Source organism: Fusarium phalaenopsidis (assembly GCF_050370095.1).
Source record: "Fusarium phalaenopsidis strain FUZ10S chromosome Unknown contig_32296, whole genome shotgun sequence".
In the NCBI taxonomy this organism is placed as follows: domain Eukaryota; kingdom Fungi; phylum Ascomycota; class Sordariomycetes; order Hypocreales; family Nectriaceae; genus Fusarium; species Fusarium phalaenopsidis.
The window spans coordinates 1,117,645-1,130,956 of record NW_028145408.1 but is presented as its reverse complement, the minus strand read 5'-3'; the positions used below and the strand labels follow the sequence as shown (position 1 = coordinate 1,130,956).

At 52.6% G+C, this 13,312-nt stretch overlaps 6 protein-coding genes across 6 annotated transcripts; 3 read left to right on the top strand and 3 right to left on the bottom strand.

Annotated features, from left to right (window-relative positions):
* Nucleotides 1-3,572: 3,572 nt before the first annotated feature.
* LRP88_05941 (uncharacterized protein) lies at nucleotides 3,573-3,782 on the top strand (the record flags this gene model as incomplete). Its single annotated transcript, XM_083242484.1, has 1 exon — nucleotides 3,573-3,782. The coding sequence occupies one exon, from the start codon at nucleotides 3,573-3,575 to the stop codon at nucleotides 3,780-3,782; it is 210 nt and encodes a 69-aa protein (XP_083101420.1).
* Nucleotides 3,783-4,557: 775 nt separating this feature from the next.
* On the bottom strand, nucleotides 4,558-5,636 carry LRP88_05940 (mRNA splicing protein YJU2; the record flags this gene model as incomplete). The annotated part of the gene is made up of 5 exons (XM_083242483.1): nucleotides 4,558-5,246; nucleotides 5,299-5,318; nucleotides 5,386-5,420; nucleotides 5,475-5,570; nucleotides 5,622-5,636. 5 exons carry the CDS (start codon nucleotides 5,634-5,636, stop codon nucleotides 4,558-4,560), a joined length of 855 nt encoding a protein of 284 aa, XP_083101419.1.
* Nucleotides 5,637-6,451: 815 nt separating this feature from the next.
* LRP88_05939 (domain of Kin17 curved DNA-binding protein-domain-containing protein) lies at nucleotides 6,452-7,468 on the top strand (the record flags this gene model as incomplete). Its single annotated transcript, XM_083242482.1, has 1 exon — nucleotides 6,452-7,468. One exon carries the CDS (start codon nucleotides 6,452-6,454, stop codon nucleotides 7,466-7,468), a length of 1,017 nt encoding a protein of 338 aa, XP_083101418.1.
* Nucleotides 7,469-7,743: 275 nt separating this feature from the next.
* Nucleotides 7,744-8,238, bottom strand: LRP88_05938 (transcription elongation factor SPT4; the record flags this gene model as incomplete). Its single annotated transcript, XM_083242481.1, has 3 exons — nucleotides 7,744-7,777; nucleotides 7,839-8,092; nucleotides 8,155-8,238. 3 exons carry the CDS (start codon nucleotides 8,236-8,238, stop codon nucleotides 7,744-7,746), a joined length of 372 nt encoding a protein of 123 aa, XP_083101417.1.
* An 876-nt stretch (nucleotides 8,239-9,114) lies between these two features.
* On the bottom strand, nucleotides 9,115-10,868 carry LRP88_05937 (protein serine/threonine phosphatase; the record flags this gene model as incomplete). Its single annotated transcript, XM_083242480.1, has 7 exons — nucleotides 9,115-9,153; nucleotides 9,208-9,332; nucleotides 9,391-9,740; nucleotides 9,791-10,034; nucleotides 10,087-10,522; nucleotides 10,588-10,668; nucleotides 10,728-10,868. The coding sequence occupies 7 exons, from the start codon at nucleotides 10,866-10,868 to the stop codon at nucleotides 9,115-9,117; spliced, it is 1,416 nt and encodes a 471-aa protein (XP_083101416.1).
* Nucleotides 10,869-11,647: 779 nt separating this feature from the next.
* On the top strand, nucleotides 11,648-13,003 carry LRP88_05936 (splicing factor ESS-2 family protein; the record flags this gene model as incomplete). Its single annotated transcript, XM_083242479.1, has 1 exon — nucleotides 11,648-13,003. The coding sequence occupies one exon, from the start codon at nucleotides 11,648-11,650 to the stop codon at nucleotides 13,001-13,003; it is 1,356 nt and encodes a 451-aa protein (XP_083101415.1).
* Between the last annotated feature and the right edge of the window lie 309 nt (nucleotides 13,004-13,312).

The following is a 13,312-nucleotide window of genomic DNA, read 5'->3' as shown; positions in this document are numbered from 1 at the left end:
ACTTTTCAAGCCTAACCCATCATCTCGATCCCCATGCCCGTCCCGAAAGGCAAACAGCCGGGTGGCTGCAGACATGCTATCGAGGGTGTGCAGTGACGAGTTTATCCTCGTCCAACCATCTGGACTCTGGTGGCTCTGAAAGGCAATGACATCTCGACGTGGATTCTAACCATCGCCAGAGAAAACACCGAGTCGAAAATCTCTAGTTCGGAATGTCATTCCATCTAGCTATTCATCGTCATAGGCAGGCGAGGTTGAAAGTCCGTTGCCTTTCCAGGTAAAAGGACACTGGGGTGGTGGTGCGGCTCAACGTCATATTCCTTGGAGGCGCTGTAGTATGATGCAAAATTTTGCCGCAGCGCAACCCACCAACACCTGCGGCGTTTCTGCTTCCTCAGGGATAATCAGTAAATGTTCCGAGATCATATCAGTCTTGACAGTTAGGAGAAGAGTCGGATATCGGGTCATGGTGACGACGAAAGATGTCGAAGAGGTGGGGAGCTCTTGACCTGCACCTATGTCATTTCTCACATACGACGTCAAAAGAAGCATTGGAGCAAGGATTGGGTTAAGGAGAGGGAGGGGTGAGGGTTGGGGCCGACAGGCTTGACACACCCTCAAACCCTTGAGCAAAGATTAGGCCCAAGCCCAAGTCTAGAACGATTGACCCAGCTTGACTCAGCTCAAGAGTGACATTGAGGCTTTTGGGATAATCGAGCCAAGTTTGACCACCAGTGTCGTCATCACGTGTGGACAGATGATCTGGAGGCGACTCGACGAGGGTGATAGGCAAGGTATCCGTATTGAGTAAGTAGCTTGCCTCAACGGGCTGAGATGAGGAAGATGCCGTCCAGGGTCGAGGATCATGAGCTTCTCTTTGGGTAAGAGGCAAGCCGAATTGAGCAAGACGCCGTTTGCGACACTCACGAACCGTGGCCTTGGAGGCCCAGTGGGGTCAAGCGTGCCTGGAAAGATGAGGCTCTTGATGCCTCCTGACGTCGAAGGAAGCTGTGCCAGGCTGGATGGCTACAGTACCTCGACCAATGACGCAGATGGAATGTTGAGAGATGGCCTAGCCTTGTGGACGGGTTGTGGTCCAAGCTCATGACGCTCGAGGTGCAGGCAGCGTAACGTAAGAGGCAAAACGGTGGATGAGGCGAGGAATATGACGGTGTAGCATCGCGCAAAGAAAGGAGGCTCAATGAATTGTTCGTTTGATTGATGGTTGGTGGTCCGTGTTGGCCTCCGTTTATTCCCTGGAACCTAGCAAAACCTTCGAGGTGACATCAGCGGGAGGGGCTTTTTTGGCGTGGGCGGGGGTCAGTGACCTCACTGGCGCTGTGGGCTGTCGCAGAGGATGCCGTCATTGGCCCACTCAGAAGCTGAAGTTCCGTGTTGGGAGAGGAAGAGAGTGAGGGAGTGCTGATTATGAGTTGATACTGTGGTTGTGGTTCGACGTAATTGCGCTTCCTTTCTTGACTCCGTTTCTCTCTTTCGAGTCAATCCGTTTTCGTGGCGTGCTGTTCAATGACAGAATGGAGAAGTCCATCCTGTGGTGGTGGCGGCAGAGACTCCCGTCGTTTGGTGACTATCGACGTCAGAACAGTTGATGGACTCAGGGGGTGTATTGATCCTCGAGGTTCCAGTATCTAGGATAGATGGCCATATCCAATATTCGGTGTAAAGAGTTCATCCAAGTAGAATCCTTCTCGTCAGGCACAACACCATGCAAGCAGGACGATTAGCCTTTTTTTCAAGGCCGGAGCCCTGGGCAAGTAAGGGGAATGGGGAAATTCAGGGTCCCCTCCAGATCGAGGATTTGGCTCGGGACCATGGGGAATTGGCGACAATCCCATGGTGCCTCGGCCGAGCCCGCTCCCATGATTCTCACTTTTGCTACCCCCTCCCGAGCATTCCCCACGTTCTCTTGATGGCGGTCGCAGTTGAGCCTCAAGGGGAGATAATCTCTCATTCTTGTTTCCACCAGTTGTCCAATCACTCCAACTCTCGTTGGTCCACTTGGGGTCCCTCGATGTCGACAACCTCGCCCTCTGCTGGGGATCTCAGCGGTACGTACTCCCGCCAGTCTCTAGTAATCCAGTGAGCGCGGAACAGAGCATCCCCTAGACCCGGACGCCAATCCCGGGATGCTTGTCCTCCGGCTTGCAGCGATGATCCCTCGGTGCTAAAATGTCTCGGATCATCATTTCTGTTTTGTGCCGCACTGGGTCAGACCCAGATGAACCGTTGTGCTCTCACCCCAGCAGCCGCGTGACCCGCCCCAGGAGGAGGTGAGCGAGAATGTTGGCCCTTTCGTGTGTGTGTGCCTGCGTGATTATCGAGCAGGGTCTCATGGACAGGAAATGCTGAATGGAAAACCTGAAGTCCTAGAGTCTGCAGTGGTCTAGAACTGCTATGTGCCCGCCTGTCAACGCAGAGACTGCATGCCACTCGGCCCATGATTATCTTTTCCTGCACATCTCTTTCCGGCTTCTTCTCGACAGGCAGATAGGCAGTTTAGTCGCAAGACCCGTGAGGTGTGATGATGACTTCAGTGCCGGCCCCAGATCAGCAGGGTCTTTCCTCGTCCGTCTTGTTGTGTTCCGTGCCACTGGGGATCAATGCCGGCGAGCCAAGACTTGCTCCCAGGGCTGATCAGAGGATCCCGGAAAGCTTTGTTTCTGGCTGCTTAGTGGCGTCTCGTCTCGTACAGTAACGGCCATACTGTCATCATCTCCTCTCGTGCCGTAGCCTCGTCGTCGTCTGTGCAAGTGGCAAGCAAGCAAGAAAGAACGGGAAAAATGTGGGAGAGAGGACCCTGAACGACCGGGGGTTGTCTTGCAGCAAATCAGAAGCTATCTCCCTGCCCGCATGCATACATATGGCATGGGTCAAGGACGCAGGGATTCAAGGTCTCTGCCTGCAGAGCGAGGATCCCTTGAAAAAGCTTACTGCGGCAACTGCTTGTCGAAAACTCGTCCAGTTACGACATTCACCTGCGCTAGGAGACGACAATCACCGCCGATCAACAGAGGGTGCGGCCAAAGGGGATTGGGCCGTCGACCGAATGACTGGCCCCCGCCGGAGACTGATTGTTGAGCTCCGGTTTGTGGGATTGATTGATTGCCCGCAGCGTGTGTTCCCGTGCTTGTCCGTTGATGGCATCACGGGTATGACACGCAAGAAAGAAAGGGTCCATCCACACACACTCCCACTCCCTTCCCCTTCCACACACCACCATTACGCAGAATCAATCGTTATCCTCGAGTGGATGTATTTTCAAGGGACCTGGGGGTGGAGGCTTGCAGCCCGCCGATCCACACACAAACCACCCGGTGCTCATTCTCTTCTCCGCTCCTTTGGGCATTCTGGGCTGGACGGCTTCTGGTATAATAAGGCTCTGTATTCCCCCCTCGTAAACAGACTTTCTTCTTTATTCCAGTATCAGCATCTACCACTATAACAGTTCAGCCTCATCATCTCTTGACTACACGGCTATTTCCACTACAAGCCTTGATCACCATTCAACTCTACACTTGTACACTCACCGATTAAACATCACCACCGCCATCATGCCCGCTCGATCTGAAGCCTACACCGTCTCCATGCCTCTCTCTCCTCCTCCTCCCCAGAACCTCTCCAGCTACTCGCGCTTTATGCACGATCACACCAAGCGTCAGATGGAGGCTTCCGGAGCCCGGTCGCCTCCCAACGGCTCGACTCCCCGTTTCGCTGCCTCATCCACCATCACCAACGGCACCAGCACCACGCACTATCAATAAATGACGGGCGTCATCATCATCAGCAGGAAAACATCCGCACAAATTCGGATCGAATTTTCCTTGGCCGGCAAAGTTGGCGAATTTCCCCAATGACATCAAATACGACGTCAAGGGTGGCGAACAACAACCCAGCCCCTCTGATCTGACATCAAAGGGCTCAAACAAACGAACACGACTCTCTTCTCTTTCTTCACTCTCAAGTGAAACCATACTGTCCGGCGTACGGAGGAGCCAAAAGCAAAATCCTTGCCATTTTCAAATGGTGAATTGGCCTGTCTTTATTGTCTTTTTTTGAGCGGGAGAAACAAACACTCGGTGCAAGGCGTTTCGGCTACGATTATGTCCTGTTTTTGGACACGACATGGGGTTACAGCGAGAACAGGGGGTACACAGCATTCAGAGGTGGATTGGAATATGGGAAACAGCTCCTAGCCACTGCGATTAGCGAATGATACACGACTTGATGATTCGACTCTTTCTCAATCAACTTCTCTTCAATTCTCGTGCTGCGTGATATTATGTGATGCGTGCGAATCCTGCCAAAGCGTACCAAGCCAACACAGCAAGTCTTGGCTCGAGAAACGAGTGCTTCGCCGAATTCTTGACCAGCGGCGCCATAACTGCGCGACTCGACGCAAAGATGGTATATTGAGATTTGCCTTGCTGCCTTGGCCCCTAACTCCGAACTCCGTGTGCTGTAATTTGCCATAATTCAATCTGCCGGTATCGTAGAATCTTGACCTGTCCCAACTCCCTTCCACCTCGTTTCCTGCCATTATACCAGCGATGGCTTCTTCTTAATTCCAAGTAGGGCCGAATGGTTCTTCTTCTTCTTGACGACTCGCTTGAACGATGGGGCTGCTGCCTCTGGCTCTGGGTTTGCCACCACAGCCGCACCCGCGCTTGACGATGGTCCTGCGCTGCTCTCTGCTGCCTGCTCTGCGGGGTCATCTTCGGTGACTGTGTCCAGCTGCGCTCGCGCCGCAGCAAAAGCCCTCTTGGCCGCTTCATCGTCCTCCCTCTCCTGTCGCTCCCGCTCCTCGTCCTCGCTTCGTATGATCGAATCGGCAAAGTCGATACCCTCTTTTTCTGATCGGTTGATGCGTGCGTTTCGCTGTCGAATCTCGTCCAGTGCGTCTGCTGCCGCCATCTCTCGCTGCGCGTCCGCGTTCTTGGCCTCCAGATCCGCCATGGCATCCTTCTCCTCCTCGCCCGCGGCCTCTGCCTCCTCGCGCTCCAGCCGGTTGAGCCTTTCTTCGTCGGTTTCCGCCTCCGCGGCGCGGTTGCGCCAGGGTTCCATGCTTCGAACTGCCCCCGAAACTATGGCATAATCGTTGTTTTTCGGATCAGTTCGGAACCTGATTTCAGCGCTGCATCGAGTACATCGAATGGAGAAAAAAAAGACTTGAATTCCAAGGTACTTTTCGTCGACGGGAGTTTCTTTTCTTGAATTGAACTTCCTTCCTTAACAATAACTGGTTAGTTGTGTTCTTTAATGAAGGAAGAGAGTTCAAACCTTTGTAGATGTACTCGCCACTGGATGTGGTTAGCATTTGTACTCGTAAGAAAGCGAGAGAAAGCCACGAATAATTAGAAAACTTACCAAGTAGTACATTTCATTGACCAGGGTGCCATCAGCTGGGAAAATGTTAGCAATTTATAGTAAGATGAAGCGATTCCAGAGGCACATACACGAACTGTTTGGACCCTTGGACCCGAAGCCTTCGGTCCTCTCCTTCGGCTGATATCATTAGGGTTAAAATCAGGCGGGTAGTACTTCTGGAGGACCTGTTCTCTAGTTAGTAGGAAAGAGCAGCGAAAAATCCATATAGTACATACCTTTCGCTCTGACATGGTCGCGACGGGGTTGGTGATACGTTTTTTGGTGTTTTGTTTAAGGAAATGGGAAATGGGGTCTAGAAAACGACGTAATTCAGTCACACGTGACAGTGCTAGGCAGTGCTGAACGGGGCTGACCTGACAGTGGTGGACGGCGGCCCCACTGTCGTGTTGATGCTAGTGCCAGAAGGGTGGCAGACTGGGTTTTTACCTTTGTCTGTGTAAATCTTGCAAGCAAACAAGCTCGAGCTTTCTATATTATCTTCCTAATACAGGGCCCTTTCTACTTCACGGTATCCATTGACGTTGGGTTGATTATTAATGTAAGTCATGTTGAAAAGTATGTCGGCTGCTGTGTTAACCGCCCGATCTATCTGTTAGAAGAGATGCATATGATTTAATAATCTTTTCTTACTAATAGCTAATATGAGTTTCTGTTCCATGAGATTTTTTTTGCCCCTGATTACCTCTTTAAAGTCTTTGTGCTGAGCAGAAATATCTGGACTGTCTGGTGAAGGGTTGACAGGAAGAGCGCCATGAAGTTCATCTACCAAAGCAGCAGCAATAAGATGTTGAATGAAAGAAACCAGGAATCTGAACAACTCCTATTTCATTCACAGTTTAGATATTTGCGAGACAGAAGAAAAAAGTCAACAAGTTCTCCATGGAGTTGTCTGTTGAGGCCGTTGAATTACAAACCTCCTTGGCCAATCAGGCAGCCTAGCATCGTGGCTGGGTCCCTGCCCCACCGCCGTGCTTTTCTCCAGTCAATCTGCCCGCCGTTAGCGTTTCTTCTCCAAACTTTCTCCACTAACATCAACATCACCAAAATGCCCAAAGCAGAGGTCGGCTCGACGAAATACATCGCCAACCGCATGAAGTCCAAGGGGCTTCAGCGGTTGCGATGGTATTGCCAGGTGTGCGAAAAGCAATGCAGAGATGCTAACGGCTATAAAATGCACACTCAGTCCGAGAGCCATGTTCGACAAATGCTCATCGTCGGCGAGGATGCGAAGAAGTACATCAGCGACTACAGCAACCAGTTCCAGCGCGACTTTCTGCTGCTCCTCAGGACTGGCCATGGCGAGAAGCAGGTTCACATCAACCACTTCTACCAAGAATACATCGCCAACAAGGAGCACATCCACATGAACGCGACGAAGTGGTCCTCCTTGACAGAATTCGCCAAACACCTGGGTCGCGAGGGAATATGCCGAGTTGAGGAGAACGAGAAGGGCGTACACATCTCTTGGATCGACAAGTCTCCCGAATCTCTTCGACGACAGGAAGCTCTCAGGCGAAAGGAGGCGCAGGATCAGGGCAACGAGGAGGTCGAGCAGCGCATGATCCGCGAACAAATTAAGCGCGCACAAGCGGCCGCCGGAACCCGAGACGAGGACAAGGAGGAGGATCCTGAGGCTCGTGAGCTGAGGCGACAGGAGGGCGAGAAGATTACGCTGTCTTTCGGCCCCAAGCCTGCTGCACCTGCAGCAACTTCTACCGAAAGCCCTGCGCCCGACACGACCGCGACCGAAACAAAAACGGCAGAGACGTTGAAAGCGACTGCGGAAAAGGGCAAGGAGGCTGAGCCAGCGCCTGCGAAACCGAGCGGGTTTGGGGGCATCTCTATGAAGCTCGGTGGCAAACCTCAAGCCAAGAACGTGTTTGCCCAGGCCAAAAAGAACGCCCTCTCGTCCGGCTCAAAGAAGCCTGCCAAGATAGAGCAGCCCAAGAAGATGAGTGAGGCAGAGCGCATCATGAAGGAGGAGATGGAGAAGAAACGGTCCAGGGAATCGGCCGGGTTCAGTTTCGGCATGGGCTCTGGAAAGAAGCAGAGAAACAACTAGAAGGTTTCAAGGTCTTGGTTGCCTACGGACAGGGTGGTATCGTGAGGGGCGGCGTTTTACGGCAAAGGAATGCATGTGTAGACGGGACTCGGAAACATGCCTAGGCGTTTGGTTTTATTATCCATCTTAGATACCAAGACGACACTTATCGAATGATGATGCACTATTTTTCCTATCTTTATACGGAATCACTGCTGCTGCTCCTGTTCCTCCAACGCCTTATTCGCCATAAAAAGTGAAAAGTGTCATTTTTGACGGGCTTCGCAAAACGCTTTCTAAGCATCCGCCTCTGCCTCTGTACCGTCGCGCCTGGAAGACAACCTCTGTTAGCCAGATCCTCATCTCTTGTCCGTCAGGGATCATCACTTACGGGATGTACTGTATTCTGTATTCGTCCTCGAGAGTCGACCGAACGTCATCGGGAAGCTGGCCCGACACCTTGATGGCGTACATGCCCGGAACGTAGCCGTCGAGTCGCTGGTACTTGGCTATCCACGAGCGCGCAGGGTTGGCGAGGGTGATGACACCCTCAAAGACCTGCGAGGTGCAGCTTTCGATCTGGTCCTGGGAGCCAGCGAGGTGGAGGAACTCGTCGCAGTTGGGGCAGCCTTCGTCGCGAAATCGCTAGAAAACAAGGCGTCAGCTTCATGGAATGGAATGGACGATTGCTTTGAAGGGAAACGAACGTTGTAGGTCATGACGATGGAGCAGACCATGCACGCGCGCAGATAGCGCTGCTGGCCGGGAGAGACGAAATTCGTAGATGTCATGATTCGAAGATCGCTTCGGGGCTCGTTCGGAGGGTTTGGGAGCTGAGGAGAGCTGTGTTGATCACGGAGAGTGTTGTTTGTCAAAGAAGTAGGTTGGTAGTGATCGCGACGGCCAGAGGCGGAAGTTGTAAAAGTTGAATGTATTTAAGCGGATTATGCACCAAACGCGGTCGTCGCTCAAACTTCAATCTTTACATCAAGGCAACTCACCGAGCACCAAGAACAAAAGAGTTCGACTTTTTGCGTTGACGATACATATAAAAGGATGACGCAAAATACAAGCCAAGGGACTCAAAAGTCCATTTTTCAACAAAAAGATCTCGACAAATCTCACGACATCCTCACCTGCACCATCAAAGAACCACCCTTCTCATACGTCCACCTCGAACTCGTCTCAGACAGAAGCGGCACCGTCACACTCGACAACCTACAAGTAAAGAGCTACTGTACAGCAGCTCTCCGCCAGCTACTCGGTCTCACGGGGGCGGCTATTTCTCTGGATATTATCAAGGTTGAGGGCGGCCACGCTTGGGTTCGTGTGCCACGACCAGACCTGGGTTCCTTCTCGGCCGCCATCACAGCCTGGAGGGGCACAAGCGACGACGGAGCCCAGGTGAGCCTTCAGGTACGGCAATGTGCTGACTGGCTCGGTGCCATGGTGGGAGCCGACGGACAAGATCGGCTATGGAATGCTTGACGACAAATATGACCTTCATCATTCAACTGGATCGTCATTTATCATGTGAATGGGTATAAATGTATGCATGTACATCGCCCATCGGCCAACTCTGCAAATGCACCGTTTCCAGACGCCCGATACCCTACCATGCCTTCAACCCTACACCAACTCCGACTTCTAAGGGCTTTCTACACCTCTTACATGAGAGAAGACATGAGCGAGCTCTGAGCATATGCCTAATCAAGGGTTAGTGCTGGGCTTTAGTAGACAACACATCAATCATGACTCACCATAGGCTTAATGTCGGGATGCGGTACGGCATCGAACTGCTCATACTTGAGCTTATAGTCGGGGCCAATGTTGATATAGGCACCCCTGTTCTCCGTCGAGTCGCAGTATCGAGGAGCAGAGAAGACTAGAGGGTTAGCCAGTGAGCAATCAGGGTAGCACATGTCGCTTACCAGTAATACAACGGCCATCGTGCTGGACCTCATAACCATCCATGCGAACCTCGTGACTTCGGATAACAGCCTCAAGGCCGTTCTTCTCGCAAAACTTCTTGGTGATGTCAGGTCCGAACTGCATACCGACACCACGCTTGCTGGGTCCTCGGCCGTTCTCCTCCTGGGGGTCCGTCCAGAGCATCTCCATCATCAAACCAGCCTGGCCTGGTTGTCGCTGGTTGTGTCGGTTCAGTTTTCGGATGTCATCGAGTGTGATGTTGTCGTCAGAGAACAAGCCTCCGTGGAGGACCAGGTACTTCTTGCCAATGAGAGTAGCCAGTGCCAGAGCAGAGAAACTCTCAGAGAACAGCTTAAAGACCCTATATCACAGTCAGTATGAGGGCACAGGCATGTGACACCAAAATCTCACCTCTCGTTGTACTTGGCCTTGCACTCGCCCTCGAAACCGTAGACCCGGTTCATGTCGTCTGTCTCATGGTTTCCACGGTTCAGGAAGAACTGGTTAGGTCGCAGCCACTTGTAAGCGTAGAGGAGCAGAGCAATCTCGGTAGACCAAGACCCTCGGTCCACAAAGTCACCGTTAAATAGGTACCAGTGCTTGTCGCTAGGTGTGCCATTGCGGCGGAACAGCTCCATGAGATCAAAGTATTGGCCTAGAAATAGAGTCAGCCAGCCATCGCTGCTGTGAAAGTCAGGGCGTCTTACCGTGGGTATCACCGCAGACAGTCAGTTGGACGTCATCAGGGATCTCAACCTCGACCATGGTGGGCTCGTCGTACACGAGCTTCTTGACGGCAATAATTATCTGGTAGACGTATTTGCGGTGGATCTTCTTGCCAGTCTTGAACCGCTCGATCATGTCGTCAATGAACTCTTGTGTCATCTCGTCGCCTAGTCGCACGCCGTCATAGCCAGGCTCGACAACCATAGAGTCGAGGTCAAGACCCTCGGCCGCAGAAGGCTCATCGCCGACCTCGATAGCGGCAAAGAATGCCAACTGTCGAACAATTTTCTTGCATTCTTCCAACTTGAGTCGTGCATCCTTGTTGTTAGGATCGAGGCTAACGCAGGTCTTGAAGTCGTCGATGGCCTCCTTGGGTCGCAGGATCGCAGTCTTGGCTAGACCTCGTCGGTAGTAGGCCTAGTTATGTCAGAAACAAGACTGTTTCTTCTCGTCGAGGGTGCTCGCGTGCAAGGGTGACAAACCTTGACCAGCTTGGGGTTGAGCTCGAGGGCCTTGGTGGCGTCGGCGATGGCGTAACCGTACGCTTCAGTCTTGATGTACGCCTAATATCGGAAGAAGGAGGAGGTTAGCCACAATTCAGGCGCATATGTCGGCTACAAACCTGCGCTCGGTTGGTGAAGAACAACGGCTCCTTGTCATTCAGCTCGATGGCCTTGGTGTACAGGTCAACTGCGGCGGGGTAATCGCCGTGACCAAAGGCCTTGTTGCCCTGGTTCTTGAGGTCGACAGCCTTTTGCGACATGTCGACGGTATTTATTGCTCGCCCGCCGGAGAAGGAAACGTCAAACAAAGGGGAAACGACGATCGACGTGGGGGAAGTTCGGTAGCCGAGAAGTTGGTGATGTTGCGCCGGACGGAGCAGCAACTACTCGAGTTTGTCGCAAAAGGAGGTTTGGTACCAAGAGACCAAGCGGAGGCGTCCTAGCAAGTCAAAGTAGCAAGGGGGAAGAACTGGCAAGTCTACCAACGACAGGACGAGGCTTGGTTCCACGATGTCAGGGAGAGCAAAAGAACTTTTGACCTCGACGTCTCGAGCGGCGGCTTTTTGGTGGGGGAAGCTTCTAGGCCCCGTTTACCGGCGTCATCGGTGGTGGGCAAAAACGGCTTCCCGGACAGGGTTACAGGGCTTGAGGGCCTCGGTAGGCAGCTGATGGCCCTGTAACCCCCTGCAAGCCAGTGACTCTCGATCTGCCTGAACCAGTAAGACCTAGCGTGAGCAGCCGCCAGAAACTGGGGGACCGGGTGCTCCGTTATCAATCGCCACGCAGAGGATCGGAGGTTGGATAATTGCATACGCATCAAAGCGGACCTGACACGGCCCCACTAATATCCGTGCTTGTTCGACAAGGTTGCCATGAGGCTTGCCTGCCTTAAACATCAACTCACAACTCACAACTCACAGCTCAACCGTCGGCATCCTTTCAAACGCGATGCTTTTATTCAACTGGCATCAACGATAGACATACGTCGAAGTAGAGGAGCTGTTCCATCGGCGTATCAGGCGCTTGCCTTACCATCATCATGGATCCATCCACCTCGGGAACCTCCAGCGCCCTGGTGCGCAAGAGGACAGACACAGACTTGATGCCTCCGCCTCCTCCAGCAAAGAAAATCAAGCGCCCCAAGCAGGTTCTCGACGAAGACACTTACACAGAAACACTATCCCAAATTATCGCCCGCGACTTCTTTCCTGGACTATTGGAAACTGAAACTCAGCAAGAGTATCTGGATGCTCTGGACTCCAAGGATGCTGCCTGGATCTCGAGCGCTGGTCGAAGACTGCAGCATGTCATGACTCCTGGGCGCCGAAATACGCCTCTACCATCGCAGTCAAGATCGACCCTCCCTGGAGATCGGACACCTTCAGCATATAGTGGAGACACACCTGCCTCGGTCGCCTCAACTGCTATGGGACCACGGCCACGACTAAACACCAGCATGAGCCTGTCTAAATTTCAAGAAACTTACACCAGTGAGGACAACGAGAGCTTCTATAAGCTTGTCGACAAACAGAATCAGAAACGTGCCGAAAAGTATGCCTGGCTCTGGCGCGGCAACAAGCTTCCTTCCAAACAGATGATCAAGCAGAAAGAAGTCGAGGACAGGTTGGGTCAAACGCGAAGCCTTACAGATGACGGCTTCAAACGGGATCGTCTAGCCATCAAGGACAGAGACGACCGCCCAGCACGACCAGACACTTGGGATGCGAAGCCCAAGAACAACCTGATGTTTGGGCCCGATGGGGTAGAGGATGGAGTTGTTACTGTTTCTCAAAAAGCTGAAGAAGCTTCCAGGATGGCACCCAAGTCCATATCATACGAGAACACGAGAATGCCCCAACCTCGAATTCCGCAGCGGCCACCATCCCCCACTATGTCATCAATACGGGATGCCATCGCAGGCAAGCCTCGTGTAGGAGACCAGGACTCGAGCGCTGTGGGTGGCGGAGAAACACCACGGGTTAACGGATACGCCTTTGTTGACGATGAAGACGATGAGCCGGAGCCTGCCCCCCCTGTTCCCATCATCAATCTCGGCCCAGGTGATGCCAGCCCCAACCCCTTTCGGTTACAGGAGCAACGCAAAAGAGAGAGCCTTCACGAGCGGATGGTGGATCGAATATCGCAATCGAAGAAGGAATCTTCGCGGAATGGCCTCACCGGGAAGGTTGATAAGACACCCGTGCCCAAGTTTCCGAGCAGCCCAAGGGTCACCGGAGGTCTTACTCCTGCGGCTCAGAGGCTTTGGAGCAAGATTGGGACTCCTGGGCGAGGCTCCTCTGGAGGCTCATTCGGACAGTCTAAGCCTATGACTCCTAGGGGCTCGCTACTAAGGTCAGTGAGCAGAGCCAGCTCAAAGCCCAGGCCGAACCCATGATAGATGAACCTAGCTTGACGAGGGGGCCGGATTAGGAAAAGGGTGGGTCAACAGGTTGGGATAACCCCGAATGTAAGCATTGAGTCTTGAGATTCTTTTTGAAAGAGCTTTGCGGCAACCACGAGCAGTTTAGATACCTACGGTTTTCCTTAACATTGGCATAGATAAGCAAGGAGCATGGGCGTTATTAATACGGCGTGGATTTGAAACCACTTTGAAACCACCATTTTTGTCAACCAACGACGGGATGAGCCGTCTTTAGCAGTTTCAGGGGTGCTCCCACCATCCACTTTAAGTTCACTCGACATG